The 25747-nt window shown below is 35.4% G+C and overlaps 1 protein-coding gene across 15 annotated transcripts in view; it reads left to right on the top strand.

Annotated features, from left to right (window-relative positions):
• Positions 1 to 25747, top strand: part of LOC132008247 (PHD finger protein 21A) — a 192697-nt gene that overhangs the window by 18651 nt on the left and 148299 nt on the right. For 6 of the 15 annotated variants that reach the window (XM_059386764.1, XM_059386765.1, XM_059386757.1 and 3 more), the window contains exons 2-5: positions 9907 to 9947; positions 16929 to 17069; positions 22953 to 22985; positions 25140 to 25226. In XM_059386764.1, the coding sequence (XP_059242747.1) occupies positions 17016 to 17069; positions 22953 to 22985; positions 25140 to 25226 (174 nt within the window). In that variant the 5' untranslated portion in view covers positions 9907 to 9947; positions 16929 to 17015. Of the gene's footprint in view, positions 1 to 9906; positions 9948 to 11304; positions 11432 to 16928; positions 17070 to 22952; positions 22986 to 25139; positions 25227 to 25747 lie in introns of all 15 variants that reach the window. The other 9 variants (XM_059386770.1, XM_059386767.1, XM_059386771.1 and 6 more) reach the window with 3 other exon arrangements.

Here is a 25747-nt window from a genome sequence, read left to right as displayed (position 1 = left end):
TTAAATTCAGTAGCATATTTGAGACAAGAATTTTAACTTTATGGGATTTTTAAAACTTCTTTTTATGGAAATTTAAAAACATATGCAAAAGCAGAGTGAATAATATTAGCAAATGCCACATACCTCTTAACCCAACTTCCAGTTATCATTTTACCAATGTTTATAGTGTGTGAAACATACAAGGAAAGTACTTTTATGTTTTTAAAACGGGCAGTACAAATAGATCTGTTGATATACTCAAAATGTGTGTGAGAATGTTAACTCTTTTCATACATTGTAAATTCAATGCCGATTATCACCCTTTATCATAATACTGCTTTCATTTGTCTTTTAACTTACTGGAGGTGTGTGAGCCACTACTAACTTAACAGAGAACCACATCTGCTGGAAAGATTGTAGTTTTCTTGTGCCTTCTGTCTGTAGAAACTTATGATTATTAGTTTTTTGAGTTTACTATCTTTCTTAGTTATATTTTTTTGTATGTACACTTGCCTATCGGCAACTTTCGTATGAACCACCAATAATGGTGTTTCCTAGAGTATGTAGAGCAACTTAAAATTGGAAATTCTTAGATCTTGTTTTGCATATTCTCCTTTGAATATTCTGTTTCTCTTTCCTATTTGTATATACCAACTGACTAAGGATTACATGTTATAACATGTAAAATAGTTTGTTAAGGAGGGAATTTTGACTGTCTACTATCCCTGGACGTGATAACGGTGAACAGGAACTTAAGTTGTTTTCTCGCTTGTTCACTCCTCTTTTGAGGGGTAGTAAGTCCTGTATGTGCCTGTAGTTGTGGGGCCTATTCATTACTAGTCAAGGTGATGGTAGTCATATTTCTAAATTTTTTGCTTTTATTAGTTTAAATTAGACCCACAGGGGTAATTATCCTACCCCAGTGCATGAGGAAGCATAGTTACTGGGTGTTGTGCATCTGAACCCCCGTGAAGTGCATTGAAAAGGTATCTCTAACGTTACGATGCTGTTTGGCATATTTAGTTTAGTGCAAGGAGTGTACTTACTTAACAGGACCGCTAATAAGCTTCCCTTACACCAAAGATATTTTTAAAAATTATACTTAAGATGACTTTGTAGTATTCCCCAGTAGAGTTCATCCAGAGCAGCAAAATCTTTCTAAAATAAAACTTATTCCTTTAACCGGTATTCATTTAAGTGGGTTTCTCTGTACTTGGTTTCCATGGAAATAGCGAATAGCTAACGTTATTTATAAGGTGGAAGTAAAATAGGGTGCCTAATGGGACCCCATGCTGCTCTGATGAAGAGACTTAGGAAAAAAATCCATGCTCATGGGATTTTTTTTTTTTAAACAAGGTTAATGGAAGCCCTGATTTCTGTCTTCTGTAACAGAACATATTTTTGGTTTTAAAGGCTAGCATTAATATCAAGCAAACTTGTTCTTTTTTTTTTGGTGTATATTGCTTTCACTTTCAACTTTTAGGACCACTTACTTATCAGCACGATTGAGGCTTTATGCTTCAGACTCGTGTTTCTTTGTGGTTTTTGTTTCAAAAGTTAAAATCCCCAGCATATTGTAGCTTTTTCAATTTCTCATTGACATTTCAAAGTACAGATACAAAGCTAAATGTTCATTAATGGTAGCAGCAATGATAAAGAATCAGTATGTTGGACTACATAGTTTGGTGTTTTGTTTTTACTGTGAATATTATGGAACCATATTTAGTTTTCAGGCCTTAAGTCAGGGTGCTTTTTTATTTGTGTTGTGTAGCTAGACCAGTGGAGAGAGAAAAGATTCTAATTTTCTCTTGGAGTTAGAAAGGAGGGAAATCTTAATTTCTCTTTCTTTAAAAAAAAAAAAAAAAAAAAAGATTGTTGCCAAAGCATTTTAATTGAAATAAATGTTAGTTCTTTTAGTCTTTGAATGTGGATTTAGACTAAACCTTGGCTTTTCCTCATTTCTTCGGTGAGGCCTACTCTTAGGTTTCTAGGCCTACAGCGAAGCCTTGCATTTCTTAAGCCCCTTCAAGTGAAAGAATATCATTCCCTTTGTGTTTGTGTTTGTGATTGTGTGTGTGTGTGTGTGTGTGTGTGTTTGTGTGTCTCACTAATTTTTCTATAGCCTGAAAGGCACCTGCTCATTTTCCAGCCTGGTGAATACAGCAGTGCTATATTGAGAACTGAGGCAGTATGGAACACAATAAGGTGCTATAATTTTTATTTAGTTAGTTTTGGTCGTCCTTGGCAGCTTGTGATTGTTACCATTTGTCTGGAAGTACTCTGTGATTATTCCTGGCTATCAATGCAGCAGGAGTTTTCTTCTGTGTTTTAAAAGCAAGGGTTGTAGTGTACTTAGGGCTCTTCAAGGGAGGAGTTTTTGTTTTGTTTTGTGTGTGTGTGTGTGTGTGTGTTTCTTTGGACAAGCTCCTGGCTATACTTGGGTTTACTGTGCTCTAATTTTTAAAAATTTGATGGACTTGATCTTGTTGAATTTTTGTGTGAGGTATTTTATCTCCAGCAATTTTCTAGTTTCTTCTGTATGTATTGGTTGGTGCTATTTTAAAAAATTTCTCCAATGTGTCAGTTGTTTTAGTTTAGCTTTTTCTTGTAAATTTTAAAAATCGGGTGTTTACCAGTGACCTTCCTCAGTGACTTTTATTTGGATTGTCTTTGTGCTTTAGAGACATAGGAATTTGGGTCTATTATCCCATTTCTGAGAGAACAAGTCCCAGTTGTTGCAGTTAGTGCAGTAGAAAGGGGTTTTGCAGATACAGTGCTGGGCATTGATCCTCCTCCTTGGTGCTACGGTTTACACCCAGAACTCCCATTAGTGTTAATAGGAGACACTTGCTTAAATCCCTGTACACCAGGATAAACCTAAACTCTTTTGTGGTGCCTTATAGATACCTGAGTTGTTTTTTTGTTGTTGATGGCAAGAGTTTTGGTCCTGAGGTTAGCTGATTATTAGGATAAGAGTTTGAGTTATCTTGGGATATGGGGTGATTTACTAAGTCTGATCTGTAATTAAGTTTATGTTATGATTAGACTCAGAAAACATTTACAGCTTTGTGAGCTGTGGAAGCTTTTGAAAAAGGATTTTTGTACTTTATAGCATGATGAAGCAAGATTTCTTCTTTCCATTTATTTCTCCTAATACTTCTCAACTATAATATAAATGATTTTACAAGTTTTTATACATATTGCAAGAGGACTTGGTAAAAACTATTCTTTTTATTTGTAAGCCTTCCTGTAATTACTCTCTGGCCTTTAAAGTGTTTTATCAGCTAATGTTGCTCACATTTTCAAACATAGTATGCACTGTCTTAGAGCGTGGACATTGCAATCACTGGTCAAGTGTTAGAAAATCACTATTTACTGTGATTATCTCTGAATTGTAGATTTTTGGTACTTTCATTTTATGCACGGTCATTTTATAAACTTTTCACTTATGCACGGTCTAATGGAAGGATTCCTAGATTGAGAGCAGTAAATCTGGATTTTAGGCTGAGCTTTGCCTCTTACTGTCTTTGTAGCTTTTGGCTAGTCATGTAGACTTCTTGGATTGCTGTTCCCCTGTGGAATGAAGGAATGGATTTTGTTCTCTGGGGTGTCCATTTTAGCTGTAGGCTATTTGAAGGCCTACTTTCCTAGGTACTGAAGGCAATAGAGGACCGTAAGGCAATGATTCCTAATCCCTACCCATCAGAATCTTCTGGGGGGAGTTAAAATAATACAGATATCTGGGCTCTAAATCAGACATCATGAATTTAGAATTATTAAGGGTAGGGCCAGTGAATTTATGTATTTTTTAAAAGTTTTAGATTTACTCTGATAAAAGTTTGAGAACTACTTGTGCAAGGCATTATTTCTACTCGTGTGTATGTGTGTGTGTGTGTGTGTGTGTATAGTCAGGGAGATAAGACATACAAGTTATGGTGTGGGACAGTATATGGCTAAATTTTAAGATGAATGTGAGAAATGATCAAGTATCTGAGAATTCAAAGAAAGGAAGAGCTGGGAGTTGAGATGGTTAGGGAAGGTCTCCATTTATCACTTGAATCTTTATCTGGACTTGAATGACTGGCTGAGCTTTGGCTAGGTGGAGAGACAGTAAGAAAGGTATTGTTGGCATAAGAAAGAACATCCCCCCAGTAAGTTTGGGGAGAGGAACAATTCTGAGGACAACTGTGGTCTTTATTTTAGTATTCTCTTAAAAAAAGATGCTGTAGATTTCCTAAACACTTTGAGGGAGTGAACCATGAAGATATTTTATGGAAGAGAGTGTTCCAGTCAGAGGGAAAAGCAAATAGAAGAGCCCTTAGAAGGGAACTTGTTTTGAGTTTTTGAAGTACAAAAAAGAGGTCAGTATGGCTAGAGCAGATTAAGCAGTGGCAGAGGGGAGGAGATGAGGTCTGAGAGTAGCAGAGGCCCAAATCACTTAGTTTTGGGGGCCATTTTAAAGGACTTCAGCTTTTTTTCTGAGTATTATGGGAAACCGTTGGAGGATTTTGAATAGAGGAGTAACTGGATCTGTCTTGGAGTTTGAAAAGGTACTCTGGCTGCTGAAAGAATAGACTATAGCAAGACAAAGATGGAAAAGAGGGAGGGCAGTTAGGAGGCTGTTGTAATAATCTAAGTGAAAGGTGGTGGTGCCTTGGATCAAGGAGGCTGTAGTGGAGTTGACACAAGTGGTCAAAACCTATGTATTTTGGGGCACCTGGGTGGATCAGTGGGTTAAAGGCTCTGCCTTCAGCTCAGGTCATGATCCTAGAGTCCTGGGATCGAGGCCCGCATTGGCTCTCTGCTCAGCAGGGAGCCTGCTTCCCCCTCTCTCTCTGCCTGCCTCTCTGCCTACTTGTGATCTCTGTCAAATAAATAAATAAAATCTTTAAAAAAAAAACACCTGTGTATTTTGAAGGTGGAGGCAAGGTGATTGGCTATTAGATTGGATATAGGGTGTGGAAAAAAGAGGAGTAGAGGAGTGAAGCATGACTTTTAAGGTTTTGGCCTGAAGGGACGGAGTTGCCACTTACTGAAGTGGGGATGACTCTGAAGAGGAGGTTGGGAGATAGGGTGTCAAGAATTTACTTTTGAACTTGTTGAGCTTGAGAAACCTATTTGGCAAGTGTTGAGTGGGCAGTTGTGTATATGAGTTTGGAATTCAGGGAAAAGGTCTGAGCTGGAGATAAAAATTTGGGAGTCACCAGTGTATAGATCCTTTTCTAGCCATGAGAGTGGGCGAGATTACCTGATGGGAAGCGCTCCAAGAACTGAGTCCTGGCGCAGTTCAACATTTTGAGGTCTTGAGAGATGATGTTGCTTCAGTAGAAAAGTTTCAGCCCTCACTTCCGTGTTTGATCAATAGCATCTCACCTGGTGGATCATTCCTTCCTTCTTGAAACCCTTTTCTCTCCTGACTCCCTGGACACCACCCAATCCCGACATTCCTCCAGATCTCTCTGGCCACTGTTCTGTATTTCTTATGCTGGTTTCTTCTCATCATTGGTGATCTTAAGAATGAAAGGAGGGCAAAGCCCTAATGGAGTGAGTCTAGTAGAGGATGGGGAGAAGGAACTAGGGACAGTCATATGGTTAAATGCTCTATAAATGGGAGCATAGACATGAGACAGTAACTAGAGAAGGATATGGAGGCAAGGGAGGCCTTTTTTCTTTTTTTTTTTTGAAGATGGAAGAAACAGGGCGCCTGGCTGGCTCCAGTTGGTGGAATGTATAGCTCTTGATCTCGAGGTTGTGAGTTTGAGCCCTGTGTTGGGTATGGTGATAACTTAAAAAGTAAAATCTTAAAAAAAAAAAAAAAAAAAAAAAAGGTGGGAGAAACAAAATGATCCAGTAATGAGGGGAAAATTAATGGTTCTTGAAACTGAGAGGAGAAGTGCTAGAGGGATGTCCATGAGAGTGTAAGACTAAGAGAGATGGGGGACACAGGGATGATTATGGGATCGGGACCTAAAAGTCTAAATTTCATTAAGCAGTATTCTACTTTTTCTTCTGAGTACTTATTTGCATTTAAATTTATTTCAAACTTATTATGCTTTCTGTTAGAAGTTAGGAAGGGCAGATAAAAAAGCAGTAAAACTTATTTTGTACATAAGATTAGCGTATCAGCTTGGTATAGTAGAAGAGAAGAGATTGAATCTTTTGCGTAAGGTGACATTTTAAAGTGTCTTTGAATGACAATTATCTGTGCTATTTTAGTCCCTTATCAAAATTTATGATTGAGCACAGACTATAAACTTAATTGTTTGAATTTGTAGTGGGATGAATTTTAGCCTAATTTAAAACATGATCTAATGTTAAACCTTTTTTCTGCAAAATTTGTTTATTATTTAATATATATGTTCTTCATACACAAAGGTTTTAGATATTTTACAAAAGGTACTTACATTGTTATTAATCACCTTTGATTTATTGATGGTATTTTAAATTTTACAACCGTATTAGAAATCTGAGTGATTCATTTCTTTACCAGCTCTAATTAAAGCAGCTACCTATGAAGTTCTAGAGAGGTGAACCATCTTCAGTTTGCAAAAATCATGGGAAATTATGTTAGCAAGATCATATTCACCTTTAAAAGCAAAAATAATTTCATTTAGTCTAACTTACGTGTTTTGAGTGCATTTTTTAAGAATAAATCTATGTTTGAAAAATTTAAGCAAATATGGTTAAAATTTTTAACTACCTCAGCTATGAGTATGAAGAATATGTGAGAAATTAAGTGGACTTTTAATCACCGTAACATGAGGAAATCAAACTTGCATTTCAGACTTAAATACATCTTGCATAAAGGTAGTGTTAAAATACACATTTACATACAGATTTTTTTTGCTCACTCACTCTTACTAAATTATAGAAATAAAATATTTTTTTAAATCAGTTTTCAAATGGTAGTCGATTAATCAGTCTTCAGAAGAAACACGCTAGTAGTTGGGATGCATGGTGTTTAAAAATCACTAGTCTAAAAAATGATTTTATTTTATTTATTTATTTTTTTGGTATCTGAACTTCTGTGCAAATCTTGTTAAAGGTGTGGGAATTCTTATACATATAGAACTTAACATATAGTATTGTAGGGTTGACAAACCCCTCTGAAACCCATTCATGAGGATCCCTTAGGCATGAGGGATCTCAAGTTTTAAAACCTGCCCTGTATAGCTTACTTATAATAATTTTTTTTTGAAACTTTATATGGAGACTTTTCCAAAAAGTATTTTGCCGGTATTTAACTGTAATTTGTTTCTTAGAAGTGTTACTCCTGCACCTGGTTAAGAGGTGGTGAGGTCTAGTGGAAAGGCCAGCTCAGTCAGAGGAATCTCTGGGTCTGTAAGCTTTTCTCAAGCTTTACAACCAATTGGATTGTGACCTTCAGGGAAGTCACTTAACCTCTCAGGCTTTGATTTCCTATGTGACATCTACAGTCCCTGCAAGCAATTTTATGAGTAGTTTTATGATATCATGGTTTCATGATATGGTAAAATTCTTAATCAATTTGGGATTGACTCTGCTATTGATTTTTGGAGAAAATGCCCTAAGAGGTAAGGTGTACATCCATTGTGTCTTTTTACTGAATATGACTTTTCACAAGAGTTAATGTGACTCTACTTTCTCAAATGCCATATAAGTAAAAGTAAAAATCACAATTCTATCCTGATCACTTTGAGTTTCAACATATTTCATATGTTCTGGTTATAAACCATTGTTATTCTGAGTGTTGGAATTGTCATGTCCAATTCTGTGGCTTGTTTTTTTATTCTCTTGTGTTTTTTTGAGGAACAGAAGTACTTAATTTAGTACAATGTATCAGTCTTTTCCTTTTCATTACATTTTAAAATGGCAATATCTTCCTCTCTTATCTATTGTTTTTAATCCAAAGTCATTCATTTAACAAATAATGCTGTGGGGGATTGATGCATAAGAAATTATCACCAGCATGAAAAAACTAACAAGAAATGTCTCATAGGAAAAATAAGTCATCAACAGAGTTAAGGGTCCACTCAGTCACTTCATTCATTTAACAAATATTTACTGAACATTTACTGTGTGCCTGGTACTGAGTGGTACAGAATCCTGTAGGTACTATCTGTAATGTTAAGAATTCACTTTTTAAAAATTGAGGTATTACTGACTTGTGGCATTATATTAGTTTTAAGTGTACAGCATAATGTTTGATATGTGTATGGATTGCAAAATGAATACCACAGTAAGTTTAGTAAACCTACATCACCACACCTAGTTAATAATTTTTTCCTACCGAGAATCCACTTTTAAAAAATAATTTTTTAAAAAGACTTTATTTATTTATTTGACAGAGATCACAAGGGAGAGAGAGAGGGAGAAACAGGTTTCCCACTGAGCAGAGAGCCCGGAGGGGCTTGAGATCATGACCTGAGCCAAAAGCAGAGGCTTTACCCCACTGAGCCACACAGGCGCCCCGAGAATCCACTTTTTAATGACCACATCATTCTATGGACCTTTGCATGATTTTTTTTTTGGTTGGAAGTCATTCTAATCTTGGTGATTAAAATAGCCATTTATATGGACTTGAGAACTTTCAGAGGTACTGCGCTAAAGAAAAGGCAGGATAAAACAGCAAATTGAATTTCTTTTGGAAATGAATGTTAACTGCTTGAACTGGGACCCTTTTAAGTTATTTTACTGCATGTTTGGTCTGACTGTACTTGATTAAATAAAAATTTATAATCTGGATGACATGAAGATTTTTAAAAATATATCCCTTGAAATGAGAACACTACTGAAGTAACATCAGTTAACAAGCACACTATGTTTAAAAACATAAGGAGGTTTTAGAGCATGCTACGTGGAGTTTGAATAATTTAATAGTAAAATATTAGGAGAAGAGTTAATTTTTGTTTCCTAATGTTTTTTAAATGAAAAAGAAGTTTGAAAAAAAAAAAGTTTGGGGTGGGGAAGAGTTAAAAATAAATAATATAGGGGTGTCTGGCTGGCTCAGTCAGTAGAGCATGTGAGTCTTGCTTCCAGGATCATGAGTTCGAGCTCCACGCTGGGTGCAAAGATTACATAAAAATAAAATCTTAAAAAACAAACAAAAGCAAAAAAAAAAAAACAAAAACCCAAAACAAAAACACCCCCCCCCATAAAAACCAAAAACCAAAACAAAAAACCCTGAAACAAACCAGTATAGCTTGACTTGGCTCTTCTAACTTTGAAGTCAACTTAATGGAGTTTAGTTAATCTTAAAAAATGCAATTGATAATATCATCATTGAATGTTTGAGCAAGATTCCCAAAACCTTAATTTTCTTTCTGGCTCTATCACTGATTAAATATGTGGCAAAGAGAAAGGCATGTTTGTGTTACATAGCTTACAGTCTGAAGTGGTGAGACTTGAATAATTTAAATGAAACATGTAATCGAACTTACGATGATACATACAAGACGTTGTGAATTTTAAAGCCTTGTATCAGACAAGTCAATTTCAAGATTAATTGAAAAGCCTTTTAAAGAGACCAAACTAAGGGTCAGTGCTGTAACCTTAATTTGTTACTAACAAAGCAATGAACAGGGAAGACCATTTGTTGGGGATGAGCTTATATTTGTGTTTTATTTAGATGAGGTGCATTTTATTTTTGTGCGTCCCTTAGGAAAGGGAAACTGTCAACTACTTACTTTTCCTTGTCTTGGAAAATTTGCAGTAAAGTGAAAAATGGAAAATTAGAGATTTAACTGCCTTTGAATTTTTTTCCTTGCTGTGAAAACTACCTCTTTTCCCTTTTTTGAGGTGGGGTGGTGGCTAAAGCTGTGGAGATTTTTGTATGTTTTACTTTTTCTTCTTAAAGTCAGATAGAAATCTTTAAGTCTTCAGCTTTTTTTAACGTGTCATAAGTCTGTGTTTATAGTCTAATTCCATTTTCCCCTTCTTCTACTGTAGGGAGCAAGAGAGCTGAAGGAGAGCCCGTTTCCCCAAAATTGGTAAGTACTTTCACGAGGGGGAGGGATAATGTGCCTGATGCTAGTTGGGTAGTAATTCAAATGATCAGTGATTTTTTTTTTCTTTTTCCCCAAAAAGCTCTCTCCTAGAAATGAGGCTTTACTGTTTGCACTGAGTGAAAGTGAATTTTTGTCTAATTTCACATAGCTATATCTCAAATGCATTTATGTTTCTAATAATACTGCTGGGCTTGCATGTTCCTACATTCGATAACCTGTTAAAATGTAAAGATCCCCTTTGCCAAAAATGTCCTTTATGCAGTGTTTAAAGCTGAAAATTCTAAAGTCAGGAATTTCAAAAGTTTAGGTTCCTATTGTGTTTTGTATTACTTAATATGCTGTTAAATTTGATGGCCTTAGTATGTGTGCAAAATGGCTAGGTTAATGTAACTATGGGAACCTCGACTTTGAAATTTGGGACTCTTAAGCATTTATATCCTTAAATTTAATGCTGGATTGGCTTCATGTCTGATATTATATTTTTAGTGTGTGTTGTTTAGATAATTCTAAAAGAGGAAAAAATAAGAGAGAGAGTGAAATGTAGCAGTGTGGGGGCATATAGGCAAACATATTTTTTTCCTAAGATCTACTTTAGTATCTACTCTAACAGCTTATAGATCATCACACTTTAATCATTTTTTTGGAATGACTAATTCAGGATTGGAAATCGCACAGGGCAGTCTAGTGACCAAGGATCAAACAAATATTAACCTTATTTGGAGAGCATGTATTATAATCAAAAATTAAACCAGAGAGCCGGAATAGGATCATTCCCTAATACAAGGCAACTTGTTTTTGTTTTTGTTTTTTAAATTCTCTCTCTCAAATTTTAATTAATGTAGTGGCTGGAGTAGATATTTGGTTAAGGGTTCTTTTTGATAATTCACTGTCCTTGAGGTGTCTCTCTTACCTTTTAGGGATTGGGCTTTGAACATGAAAGGGAGGCATTTGAACCAGTTAACCTTGCATTTTACTACGTTTTTATTCTACTTGCCTTTCTCTCATGGAACCTTTTTAAATAAATAATCAAGACCCTATAGTCCTTTTCTTTGAGATGTGATAGAATCACAGAATCTTAGAGAGGGGACCCTAAGGGCTTTTCTCTTCCAGACTTTTACCGGTGTGGCAGTTTCTTCTCCTATATCCCTGACAGATTGTTATTCGGGTACATACTGAATACTACATTTAAAAAAAATGTAGCTCATTATTTTCTGTAATGTATTCTGAGGAATTCTAGTTCCTCAGAAATGAGTAACTATTATTGAGGTGGGGTGGGGGTGGGAAAAATGTTCTGTGGTCAAATAATTTGGGAAATGCTGCGTTAAACAAAGTTAAACAGGTTTCTTTACTGCAGGACTTCTCAGAACCTTTAATATGCTAATGTGCATTGTGAATCTCCAAGAGGGGGATATGATATGCAGCATTCTTGAATACTTCTAATGACAGGGAGCCCACTACCTCATAAGGTAACCCATTCCTTTTTCGTACAGCTCTAATCCTTAGCTCTTCCTTAAATTGATTTGAAATCTATCCTCCCGTAACTTCCACTTCTATTAAGTGCTTATTGGTTATGCCAAGATGACCACACCCTCTGGTGTTACTCTTTGTGTAGTAAATATTGATATGTTTCTGGCCAGGCTTATCTGGACAATTTTTTATCATTAAATAGCATTCTAGTAAATGTGGCAGTCAACTCTAAAATCTCTGCCTTGTTGTCACTGTGCTCTTATATACTACTCTCCAGACTCCATTCTGAATTTCTATGAGTTTTTTAAATTTACTTGCAATGTTCTTAGTGGGTATAGTTGGGCTGATTTTAGTAGACTTGCTTGATTTCTGTAAAGAAAGGTAGGAAATAGAAGAATGTGTATATTAGCTAGGAGTGGGCCCAGGGATATGAGGTAGAAACTACATTTCAGGATGAGCATTGGTGGTAGATAGAGATGTAAGACAATGCAGCCGACCATGATGAAGAGGGTGCTACTGGGAACCCCTGACTTGATGCTGTGTTGCGATGGTGTAACCTGTGTAGGGATTCCTTTTCTTTTTCTAAATAAGGATCTGGCCCCTTCCCAAAAAAACAACACACAGAGGAGAGATTTTTCAAACACATTCAGACATTATCATAAATCTAATTTTGTGTGTGTGTGTGTGTGTGTGTTTATGTATATGCGTATAAATCTAATCTAATGGCTAATGGTTAGGGCAACATCAGTCTCACTAGCTGAGGTGATTTTTGTCAACAGCTATTAATATCAAGACTTGAGCATAGTTACCTTGCCAGTGTTGGAGGGTAGCCTCTGAAATCAGGATTGCCAAGTTCTTTGTGCAGTAGTATTTTCTGTTGACATGTTGAGAGTCACCAAAGAAGTACTGTCATGAAAATAAGAAAACAAACATTGTATTGTTTTTTTAATGTCATTTTATTCATGTTAGTAAATACTAGTTTTCATTAAGTGCTGCTAAAGAGCTTTATCATCTGTGATAATTTTTAGCACTATTAGGTTAAAAGTTAAAGATACTATTTATGTCTCAGCATTTTTGTGCAAACTGAAACCTGATATTTTAGTGTTTGACATGTGACAAGTAAGGACACATAGATCTGTCAAGACTTTCTACTTTTCTTAAATTTTATTTTTAAGTAATCTCTATACCCAGTGTGGGGCTCGAACTTATATCCCCAAGATCAGGAATCACACACTCTACTGACTGAGCCAGCCAGACACCCCCTACTTCTTTTTTTAAAAAATTAAACCTACTCTAGACAGTATTCTGCATAATATATAGATCAAAAGTGGAGTCTTGGGGCACTGGGCTGGCTTAGTCAGTAGAGCATGAGACTTGATCTCAGGGTCATGAGTTTGAGCCCCACATTTGATGTAGAGTTTTCTTAATTAAAACAACAAAACAAAACACCAACTGGAGTCTTACACCAAGTTAATATTTGGTATAGACCACTGAGCTGTCCATTTTTAGGGAATTCAGTCTAGGGGCACAGTGTTTTATGGGCTTATTGTTGGTTAATGAAAGTTGGTGGACAACTTGAGTTTTGATGGGAAAAAAAGTTTATACCAATATAGGAACAGAGCAGTGTTTCTTAGCAGTACATTCAGAGGTACAGCATTACTACATTATTAGAATCATAATGAAAGACCTAGAGGTCACATATCTCTAAGCACAACTGTACCCAGCAAAATAGTTAGAAAGCCCTTCCTTAGAGAGTTTGAAAATAGGGAAGCCGACAGTCTTCTCAGCAATATACTGTGTTGAGAAGTTTATTAGAAAGTTGATTTGTATGAATGAAAGAGTTAAGTATGTTAAGAATAGCATAGAACTTTGTAGTTTACAAAGGGTTTTTCAAATAAGATCATCTCTTAAACCTCGTAACAGTTTTATGAGTAGATGATATTTTTCCCGTTTTTCTGATTTATAAGCAAACAAATTAAAAACCCTGAGGCTGAGAGTGGTTACACAGCAAGTAAATGGAATCCATTTTTTCTTGTTTTAGGGGGATGGTGAGTGTGCTTTCCATATATCACAGCTGTCTTTTTTTTAGTCGGATTTGATTATTATTTTTGTTTTGTTGGTTTGTGAAGTTTTTATTTGTTTGTGCTTTTGGTTTTATGTTCTTTGAAGGTGAGAAGCCGCTAGGTGTCCCAGGAGTTTGACATGTATAGTTCTGAAGATAACATATATTAGTATTTTGAGCTAGGCAATTGCCCTCTCTGATGGTAGCGTTTAGAGCTGCTAGGTGGTAAAAGGCCTTGTATCTCAGTAAAGTGTGTCTATTACTGCTTTATGAGTCTGTTTATATTTACCTTGTAGCAACTGATTTGTTAGTTGTAACTTACTGGAATTGGTCAAAATACGATAAATGATGTTTTTACAAATTTAGCAAATAAAACCTTTTCTATGATGCTATAAACTGCCCCCAAATTGTCATCATATGATAGCTGCATAAATTTTCTAAACCCCCAAAATAATTTTTAAACGGGTTCAACATGCGCCTGCCTTGTTTTTATAAGTTATAAATATATGTATATAATGTGTTTCTTTAGGTAGAGACCAATCTCTTAAAACTGCTATCCAGAAAGAGAACTTTTTGAAGAAGTAGGGTATAAAATGAATTTTCTCATCCTTCATAGCTTTTCTATAACAAGTCACTAACTTTTTTAACCCTTCAGCTTTATTTTGAAATAAAATGAATAATTGGCATTTAGTCATGGCCAAATAAAATTTTGTGCCTTTCTGTGTGTCTAATAAGCAGACAACAATCTGATGAAGGAATAAAAGCTGTCAGCTCCTCATTAACTTGAGTTACGGGCTTCTTATCCTGCGAGGCACTCTTTGACATTTAGAGCCTCCAGGTTAAATCCTGGTTTTACTTCTTCTTTTCCTGAACATTTTGTTTCCTCGGTATCAGATTTTCTGAGACTTTAGCCATCTTCAGCTAATTTTTTTAAATTTAAAAATAAATGGATATTTTCTGTGGAAAAAAATGTCAAAACATCAATAATCTGAAAAACTGAAAGTAACCCTTAGTGCTACCACCCAGAGATAACCAGTAGCAAATTATGAAAGTGCCACCCAACCTGAACTCTTGACAGCTCAGAGTATACCTGTTTCTACAGATCTTTGTCAGTTTGATAGACAAAACTCATCTTCTTAAAATTTACATTTCTATGACTATTGAAGATGGATGTTTTTCATGTTTTTTGGTCATTCTTATTCTTCTATGAGCTGCTTTATTCATATTTTTAAAATTTGTAATCACTGTAACGTATAAATTATGTTAACCCTTTGTTTTGTATGTTGTAAGTTCTATATTGTAAGTTCTCCCTGTTTTTTAACCTGTTCTTTGTTTCCAGAGTTTACATGTGGAGTTGAACTATACTGTTCTGTGTTACTATCAGTAAAATCAAATATGGCCTTTTTATTGTTGAAAATACTCCTTTAACTTTAAGGTGATTCTTAATTTGACAAAAAATTATAAGAAATCATTTTTGGTCATGTTTTCTAATAGAACCTTGCAAAAATCAAAACTAATTCAACAAATTCAAGTTGAACTCTAATATATATGTGTGTGTGTGTGTATATATATATATATATATATATATATATATATATATATATGTTGCAAATTCAAATAGGAAGATTATTTTACTATTTAAAATTAAAGGGAGAGCCCTAGGTGGCTCAGTCATTGGAGCATGTGACTCTTAATCTCAGGGTTGTAAGGTCAATCTGCCCCTTGGGTATAGAGATTACTTAACAAAATCTTACCAAAAAATAACAATAAAGTGATGCTATAGTTTTAACATTTACTTTTGTATATAGAGTACACTTACATGACAAGAAAAACCCCGGTCTTAGTAACTTCATGATTCTGATAATTAGTTATTTATTACAGTTCTATAGGTTTTCTAAGATAATAAGTAGCTAAAAAACTGCTTTTGTAGTTTATCAAAATATATCTCCTTTTGCAAATGGTCTCCCCTAAACGTGCTGTCTTTTTTTGGTTAATAATTTTTTGGTTGATAGTATGATTGTATAGTAATCCTTTCCTAGCTCTATGGATGTTATGTTTGAAGGAATTTTATATTTTTGACATTTACTATTTTTTAAGTTAGAGTGTGTTGGTATTACATAACAAAAATAAATCCTAGGGGAAAGATTGCCAGTGATGTTTTAAGTCTAGCAAGATTAAGCAAATTTAATGAAAATTAATATTCAGAGGAATATATTTTCTAGTTATTGATCACATTGTAACTATTAAGGAAGGTTTTAAAGAAGTTTTAAGAAAACTTAGGTTGAATATGGACTTGATCCATAGGTAAATAACTTTTGGAAAGTGTAAAAAGATTATGAATCTCATTGAATTGGTTTAAGGAGTAGTGGTTCTTTCAGATTCCTGATTGTTCCCTTCCTCGGTTTATAAGAATGCTGAAAAGCTGCTGTAGCTACAGGTTTTATAGGTACAAAGAGGAGAAAGGAAAGAAGTAAAGTTTAAATTTATTTTGGCAAAAGCAAACTTCTGCTTTGGGAGGTTGCCTCAAATCATGTCTAAGGCCACATTCAAGGAAAAGGAAAAAAAAATTAAAAGAGAAATTAGTCATTGAGTTCTTTAAATTGTGGTGATGAGCAGAGAAGAATGGGAAAGCTCACATGCACAAGTTCAGACCTTTGACATTATTGCCACAGTTACACACACAGCCAAAAGAGATGTGCTGGCAGGTGTGAGGAAGATGGTGTTCGTTGTCTGATCCATTGCTAGACCACCACCTCTATTAGACATGAGAGGTTTATTTTTTTTAACATGCTTATTGTAACTTTATGCAGAGCAGAGTTAGATTGCATTGTATCTGTGTAAAGTATTAATTTGTTAAATGTAAACCTTTAGATGATATGAGAATTTTCCTGTTTTGAGTTTTATTTTTAAAATAGAGTAAGAATCTATCTAGACGAAATCACACCAGTCTTCTTTAAACTCTGAGAGACCCTGAACTTTCCAGTTCACTCTGTGTGATGTTTAAAAATGTATGACCCTGTTGTTGTGTGTCTCTAAGGACAGTGCATCCTGGATGGTTGTAGTCTTGACCTCTGGATTCCCAGCTCATCTGAAGAAGTGGTCTTGTTCAGCTCTGTGTTCTGTGTCCTCAGAATGCAGGATGTACCATGATGCTGAGCATGTAAGCATGCTTAGATGTTTTCATGACGAGATTAAACCCCCACCGCACCCCCGTTTCTTACTTACTTGAAGTGTTTTGTGGAGGAATGTTCAGTGAATTAAACCCAGAAAGATTTGGTACTAATTCCTTACAAAACTATTCATTTTGGAAAGAAATCTGTTTGGGAAACTTCTTGCTCTGTGTTAGAGCATCAGATAATTTTCAGCTAATGTAATTTCTTTTATTTAACACGAATATTTCCTTTATGATCCAAAACATTTTATGATCTCCACAGCTGCAGTGAGAAGAGGAGTTTATTTTAAACGGAGGCTGAAGAAACTGTAGAATTAGCAGACATAAGAGAAAGTGGAGAAGCTGGAGGATGGAGTTGCAGACTCTACAGGAGGCTCTTAAAGTGGAAATTCAGGTTCACCAGGTATGTTCCATTATTGGTTTCTCCGTGATGTGTTGTTAAGTAATGGCTAAGATTAGTAAGCTGTCCCATCTCTGAATTTCAGTACACTTTTGAATCGTCTTTCAGATAGTTGTCTGAGGGTCATGTCATTTACCTTTTATTGCTAAATAACAAACTCACTGACAGTACTTCTAAGAATTTTAATAAAGTATTCCTGACTTCCTTTTCCAGAGGAAAAAAATGGAAAATATTTTTTCATAGACTAAAGGTGTTAAAAAAAAACAAACTCTTTTTGGGGGTTCATTTGAAGAACTTTGTTCATGTGAATTAACTTGTATATTTTAAGTAATGAGGCATGTTTAAATTGACTACCATTTATACTGAAGTTTTTTTACATAACTCAGCTTTATGCCTTGATTCTGGTCTTTAGTAAAGAAAACATCACTGCCAGAGCGCCTGGGTGGCTCAGTCTGTTAAGCCTCTGGCTCTTGATTTCAGCTTAGGTCATGATCTCTGGGTCATGAGATCTAGCCCCTTTTGGGCTCCATGATCAGCATGGAGTCTGCTTGGGATTCTCTGTCTCCCTCTCCATCTGCTCTCCCGCCTCCATCTCATACTCACTTTCTCTCTCTCTCTCAAAAAAACAAACAAACAAACAAACAAACAAAAAACCAACAAAAACTTCACTGCCTTCACAGATGTTTAAATTTCAAATATTATGATTCTTAAAATTTACCTCAGGTACGTAGGCTAAACAAACCTAAAAATGTGTAAGTAAATATATGGAGTAATTGTTTATATAATATTAATAAAGTAATATTAAATATGTATAACATACTTTATATGCATAATACAGCTTATTTAATATAACTAATCCAGAAATGAAGCTCTCCTTAAATAACTGGGTCATTACCATATATCTTGTAAACAGAATGTCACTGTTTCTATCCCCTTTCTAGACATTAGCTGGATGTGGTCCCAGGCTCAAGATAAACTGATATACACATACAATCAAAAGTGATAAATGATGATGAATTAACTACTTTTGAATGTTTGAGATGTAGAAGTAGAAAGAGGAAGGGAACAAGTTTCCCTTGTTTTATCTAAATAGTTCAATGTAAAGTTAATTTCTGAAATTGTTGGAAGCACCCCTTGGGCTTTTGATAACTACTAAAATTTGCAAGTTGCTTAGAATTAGGGTGGATGAGAGCTTACAGGAAAGCTTCAAAGGCATACACACACTTTTAAGTCTCTATGTATGCAAAAATTCCTGCTTCTGCTTTGGATCTGTTAAAATTTTGCTCAGCAGTAGTTTTACAGGTTGCTGTGTACAGGTGGGCTTCTCCAGGTGAAGTGTGTTTTGTTTTACGGTAATTTTAAGAAATTTAGTATATAATAAGTTATGCACATTTTATTTTATTTGGCCTTGTTCTGTTACTAATTGAGGAGAATAAAAATTTGTTTATAAAATCAAGCTTGTCTTTTTTCCCAGATGTAAGTATTTTAATGTAGAGTTGTATTGAATACTTAATTTGGCTGAATGACAAATGACAACAGTTAAATTCATAATATGTTCAAAGCTGACATCATCATAGAAGGAACTTCTGGAGAACAATAACCAATTGGAAATTTGTATGGATCAAAGATATTTAATGAAGTTGTATGTGATTTTAGGAGATATTCCTCCTCTCAAGAAATTTGGAGATGGCAGCATTGACATTCTGCTTTTATTTCATTCTCACAAGATATGAACAAGTCTCAAATAAGACTTTCTTGACTCATCTCCTTAATTGAACTAAATTACTAAAAATGAGAATTTTTTTTTAAAAGGAGAGGGAGAGAGAATCCCAAGCAGGCTCCATACCAAGGGTGGAGCCCAACATGGGGTTTGATCTCATGACCCTGAGATCCTGAACTGAGCTGAAATTAAGAGTCAGATGCCTAGGGGCACCTGGGTGGCTCAGTGGGTTAAGCCTCTGCCTTCAGCTCAGGTCATGATCTCAGGGTCCTGGGATGGAGTCCCAATGTTGGACTCTCCGCTCCACAGAAAGCCTGCTTCCCCCGCCCCAGCCTGCCTCTCTGCCTACTTGTGATTTCTCTCTCTCTCTGTCAAATAAATAAATAAAATCTTTATGTTAAAAAAAAAAAAAAAGAAAGAGTCAGACGCCTAACCAATGGAACCACCTAGGCACTCCTAAAAATGAGAAGTCAGTTTTTAAAACATTTGTCAGAGAGAGAGAGGGGGAGTGTGCATTCAAGAGAGAGCTGGCGCACAGCAGAGTGGCAGGCGGGGGTGGGGGGAGAAGTGGGCTCCCCACTGAGCAAGGAGGGCAATGTGGGACTCGATCCCAGGACCCTGGGATTGTGACCTGAGCTGAAGGCAGACGCTTAACCGACTGACCTATCCTGGCATCCCAAAAATGAGAATTCTTAAATATTATTTTGCTTCTTTATTTTTAATTCACATGTACCAATTTTATGAAAATCGTAATCATGAAAAAATTTAATGTTTATTCCTTTTTAAAATCTAATTTAATTTTTAAAATTACATTTATTGACTCAAAAGGGATATAATGTTCTTCTGAAAGTTATCCTAGTCTCTTAATATTTACATTATTTATTTATTTATATATTCAACTTTTTTTTAGGATAAATCAGGAGCTTTTATATTCATCCTTAATTATTACACATATTGTTTGTGCAATAATAATCATTTATTTTTATGTTGATTGATAATATTTCAACTTATATACTTACAAAACATATATTTGCACTGTAATTACATTTAGAATACTTTCCTATCTGGGGAAAATTACTAAGTATTAGTAGTAAATACAAGTGATGTGCCTTGTTTGTAAATCTGATGTTGTTATTCTGGTTGGATATGTGGTAACCTACATGATCACTGATCATGAAAAGTTCAGGAATGCCAGAAATAACATCAACGTAGGCTCTGGCTATTAGGCTGAGGCCAAAGCCAGATCATACATTTGACTAAATATGGGAGCAAAAGCCTCCCCTTTGCATTTCCAGGTAAGGATGGAATTAGTGCTGAAATTGAGCTTACTGGATAGAAGCATGTTAGAAAAGTATTGCTGTGGTAGAAGTATATTTTTCTATTCTTTATGGAGAAGGAGATGGCTAAGAAAGTTGCAATGTATGTATGGGTTGATGTTGAGTAAATGTGAAATAGTAATGGCCTGTGATGAGTAGCTCATCTTTTTTGAGAAATTGCCTTTTTAATTATTCTTACATGAATTTGATGGAAACCATATTTAAACTTTTGGAGTATGTATGGAATGGAGCATAGTATAAAGCAGAGATTAGCAAACTTTTTCTGTAAAGATGGTAAAATGTTTTATACTTTGTGAGACATTTGTGGTCTCTGTCACTACTACTCTGCTGCTGTATAGACAAAGCAGCCATAAATAATATATAAATGAATGGGTGTGGCTGTGTCCCAATAAAACTTTATTTATAAAAACAGATTGTAGGCTCGATTTCTCTATGAACTATAGCTTACGCTGACCTTTGGCGTAAAGTATATCCTCATAAAAAATTGCTGCATTCTTGCAAAATAAAGGAGTTTAATTTTGATTACATAGTGTCAGCTTAAAGTCATGAGGGATTTGGATGGTCTAGTTAAGTTGACTAGCTTCTTCTCCTGTCCTGCCTCTGATTGTCTAAAATTGCAGCTTGAGTACTTATAGATAGAAAAGTTGGTTTCTTTATTTCCTCCAGGAGTGGAGGATTAGAGTGGTTATCAGTTTTTAAGTTCCAGTGTCATGGAAGAAAATGTTTTTCGGCTTTAAAAAAGCAACTTTAGGGTGCCTGGGTGGCTCAATGGGTTAAAAAAGCAACTTTTAGGCGCCCCTGGTTGGCTCAGTTTGTTAAGCATCTGCCTTCAGCTCAGGCCATGATCTTGAGGTCTTGGGATTGAACTCCTCTACCCCTCCTCCCTGCTCATATGCATGCTCTCTCTCTCTCTCTCTCTCTCTCTCTCTCTTTCTTTCTCAAATAAATAAAGATCTTAAAAAAAAAAAAAGGCACCTTTAGTGTAGTAGCCAACTCTCTAGTAACTAAATTAAAAACGAAAACTAAGGATATTTTTCATTGAAAAATGAGGCTAATCTTTAGGCTGCACTGGTGAAAAATATATATGTATAAAGTGTGTTCATTGTCACTGAGTTCTTAGAATGTGTGTTGTTACTGTTTTGTAGATTAAGGCCAGATATAGAAGAGTTAACTACTGTCACATATGAAGTAGAACATAATAACATGTACCTTGTATGTATAGAAGTTATGTGGTTGGCAACCTCAGCTATCCAGAATGCATCTTAGCACCTGAAGTAAGGCTCCTGACCAACTACAGTAAATATCAGAAGTCATTCACTGAAGAGTATACATTTTATTCAAGGGGCGTTTCTTAAGCTATTACAACCTATTTGCTCATCTTAGAACTAGTTCACTGTACATATCACACAGCAGATCAGAAGCCACAGATTTGAGTTGGGGTTCAGGGGCTATTGGAGGAGACTAATAATAGTAACAGGATTTCCTAGCTAACTCCTTGGCATTAAGAAATAGATCGAAAAACTAAAATGCAGACAATGAGAAATCTTTAAATCATAGCAGTTTGGGGTTTTTGTTTTAAGGACCTGGTACAGTGTTTATAGAATAGTATATTAACTGATGTAATCATGCCTCTAAGTATCTGTCAAAGCTGACTTTTTTTCTCTTTAAGATAAGGACAGATAAGTATGTATTTTAGAAATATTATGAGTAAAAACTTTTAAAGTACCTTGACACTCAAAGAGAGGGACAGATTTTTTAGTTACATGAAAAATTTACTTGGGGAACAGCTTATTCCCAGATAACTTTTAGGAATCAGCTTTCTGATATTTTTTTGTCCTTCAAATTTTTCTGTCCTGGTTATTGTTATTTTTGGGCAATGATGCTCTTAGAAGTTGGATTAGGTCAGAAGATGTCCATTTTTCTTTCTCTTTTATTTGGACTTCTGCTTTCCCGAGTAAATGTCTTTCTTTTTGAGTATTCTGGTAGCACTCTCCTTCCCAGAGGAGCCCAGGTAGGTAGAGTTTATGTTGTTGCTCCTTCACTTCCTTACTCTCAAATACTGAGCATCACAGCTCCGCGGAGTACCCCCCCCCCCCAGAAGACAGTGGCAAAGTCCACAGCTGATACTAGCCTCCTTTTGTGGTGAGAACCAAACCAACAAACTTGCCAGATCTGTAGCTTGCTGTATACAAACAGGCCTTTTTTGTTAGGGGAGCAGCTTCTTTCCAGGCTTTTTGGGACTCTAAACAATGACAACATTTTAAAGGGATGTTTGGCTTTTGGAGCATCCAGCTTGTTTAAATTGCTTTTTATAAGCCCCCATCCCTTGGGACGCCTGGGTGGCTCAGTTGGTTAAGCAGCTGCCTTCAGCTCAGGTCATGATCCCAGCGTCCTGGGATGGAGTCCCACATCAGGCTCCTTGCTTGGCAGGGAGCCTGCTTCTCCCTCTGCCTCTGCCTACCATTCTGTCTGCCTGTGCTCGCTCTCCGCCCCCCCTCTGATAAATAAATAAAATCTTTAAAAAAAAATAAAAATTAATAAAAAAAAAAGCCCCCATCCCGCACTCCATCTCCAGATTTGTTAAAATGCAGGAGCTTTTAATTTCAAACTCAAAGTGGTAGTTTGGTGTATATATATATATGTATATATTAAGAAGAGTGTCTCAGTAACCTTTTTTATGGCTCATATATGGCTTTTGGTCTGTTCCAATTGTGTGTTGCTTGTTTTTTTCTGGGAAACTTAAAATTTTAGATTTTGGGGGCCAAGTCCAATTAGCCATAGTGGATTAATATATAAGACTGATGGCTCCTTTTCTCTCTTTATTACTAGAAACTGGTCGCTCAAATGAAGCAGGATCCACAGGTAAAGTACTACTTTTATTCATTTAGTTTTTAAATTAAAATAATTAAAAATAACTATAAGATGCTAAAATACAGACCAGGACTTAAGTTTTAGAAACTATCTCCTCTCTAGCAGCAGTTGTTTTTAGCACATTAGTCTTCATGTTACAAGTGTTTAGAAAAATCTAGTCAATCTATTATAGTGTAGCTATCATTTTATCTTTGTTTCTGTTATTTTGCTTTTATGTTCATTTCTTTGAGTATTTGGGGGGAAAAACTGAGTTAATATTCTTCATATGGTTTGCATTTCACTTCCATAAGCCTGCTTATTCAGAGTCAGCTTTTGAGACTTTGTATTCTCCAAATTATTGTATATGACCCAGAACAATTCTTACATTCTCATAGCTTATATAGTACAGGTACAGTACAGAACATTTAAATACTTAATTCCACTATGATTAAATAATTTCAGAATAATTTTTAAAGAAATTTTTAAAAATTATCTTAGAAAGGGCTCTTAAAGAGGGTTTAAAAGTACCTTGTATGATAACCTAGCAGATGTTATTTTCTCTTTAAATTCTCATAAGAGTTTTTGACTTAGACATTTTTTCTCTATCCCTGAAGAGAAATCTTCCTAAAAAGTTATTTTGCCTTTGATGATTAGATTTATTGTTCAGGTAGTGTCTCTTTTGTAGCCATTAGGCAGTGGGTCACAAGTTTGGAGAATATTTATCAGACTTTCAGGATTTGTTTACCCATAAATCTTTTAACAGAACATTTAGGACCATTTGTGTGTGTGTGTGTGTGTGTGTGTGTGTATTATACAGCCATATGTGTGTTATACACACACACACAATATATATATGGCTGTTAAACATACCATACATTCCCCGTTGTAAAGTTAAGAAAATAAATTCCAGGATTAAAGAATGGTACTGAAGCAGATTGATATTTTTGGAAATGGGAAATATATTCATTTCTCCAAAAACTTAGCACCCAGTGGCCTAACTAGTGTGTGTTAACATAATCCATGGATTCTGAGGGCTGGCATTATGGCCCACATTTAACTCCTGTTTGACAGTCCTGCTTCTTTGAGAAGCTTTCCCATTTTTATTTATTTTTTAAAGTGTATTAAAATTTAAATTAGATTTAGGGAACCAAGAGGCAGTAGACCTTAGATTAATAGACTCTTTCATATGTAATATGGTAACCTACATTGTCAGCAACTGAAATATTAGAAAATTTTAGCATTTCTGATAGAGCTGGTGGTCATGTAACAGAGTAATCTTAACTCAAAAGAATCTGAAGGGGCAGTAAGTTGTTGGACAGCATTGTGAGTGATCTCATTAGTGAAGCCTTATATCAAGTATAAAAAAGACAATGTAGAGTAAACATGAGGGGGAGGATGTGTGCACCACCTCTGGCAGAAGACCAAGCAGGGGGAATCAAAAGAAATGCATGTGAAACAATGAAGAAAAAGTAGTCTTTTATTGGAATGGTGTTCAGTCTGTTAGTAGACTGTCCTGCTGCATTAAGCATTTGAAAATTTTAATTTTGGATTTTTTCCCCACTTGAGTAAAAAGCAAGCACACTCAGTGTATCTCATCTAAAATAGTATTCTTTTTTGATTCCTAGAATTTTAGAACTGAGAAAATACCCTGGTAGTCAGTGTGTTAATTTGAATGATGTAGTGTTAAGGCGGTTGCAGCACTGACAGCATTTCAAATCTAGGCTAAAATAACAAATGTACTCTACTAAATAAGAGAGAGGGCAAGTAGAGAAAAACTCTTATTGTTATTGATAATGCCTTTAAGTATGTAGTCTATGCATACTTATAACTTCCATTTTCCTGCTTTTGTCTGATTAGTGGAGCTTGAGGTTTTTTGTCAACTGATACTTTCTATAAAGAATAAAATGTTTCAATAGGAAGGAATACTCTTACAGTACAAGATGCTAAGATATAAAACTTCTTGTAATTTGAAACAATTGCAAAGGAACTGCTCCTGTTCCAGTGCTAGGAGCTACATTTAGGATCTGTGCATTAGGTGGTGATAATATTTAATGCATGACAAATTTGATTGGCTAAATGCTTAAGATTGCTTCATCATTTGTAATACAGTATGCATAAAGTCTTCTTGCTACTATTCTGTTAACAAATGAAATATCTTTCTCACAGATATTTTTTCTTTCCAATCAGAATGCTGATTTAAAGAAACAGCTTCATGAACTCCAAGCCAAAATCACAGCTTTGAGTGAGAAACAGGTAGGGAAAAAAGGGGGAGGGGGCATATTTTTAACATTGTGTTCTAAAGATATGTCTGCTCGAGGCTTCTAGGAGAACTGCTATTTTTCCTCATGTGTGAAAATAAGTGTGGGCAGCCAGACTCAGTTTTAATTTTGTTTGAGCTCTGTTTATCTATTTTTATTTTTGGTTGAAATCAGTGTCTAGAGTATCCCATGGGTATATGTTCCTGGCAGATACCTAAAAGCAATGTGGCAGGCTGCTGTTAACTATGTTAATTAAACTCTATAGTTTACCCATAGGGGAAGGAGGTAAAGAAAGTTAGTGGGAGTATGTGATAGAGAATCTTGTGGTTGCTGGATGTGTCTTGTTAACCTGTTTTAAAGGCTTGAGATGACATGTAACTTACCGTGGAGAAAATGGTTGTAAATAAATTGCTGTAAATGTAGGTCTCCCATTCTGATTATTGTCATACCTTTATGTTATTCTTTATTAGATAGTGACCTATTACATGAAGAAACTTTGGTGGCACCTTGCTCTAT

This window comes from Mustela nigripes, unplaced genomic scaffold (genome assembly GCF_022355385.1).
Source record: "Mustela nigripes isolate SB6536 unplaced genomic scaffold, MUSNIG.SB6536 HiC_scaffold_76, whole genome shotgun sequence".
Lineage (NCBI taxonomy): Eukaryota > Metazoa > Chordata > Mammalia > Carnivora > Mustelidae > Mustela > Mustela nigripes.
The sequence above is the reverse complement of the archived record's forward strand: the minus strand, read 5'-3'. Positions and strand labels throughout refer to the sequence as shown.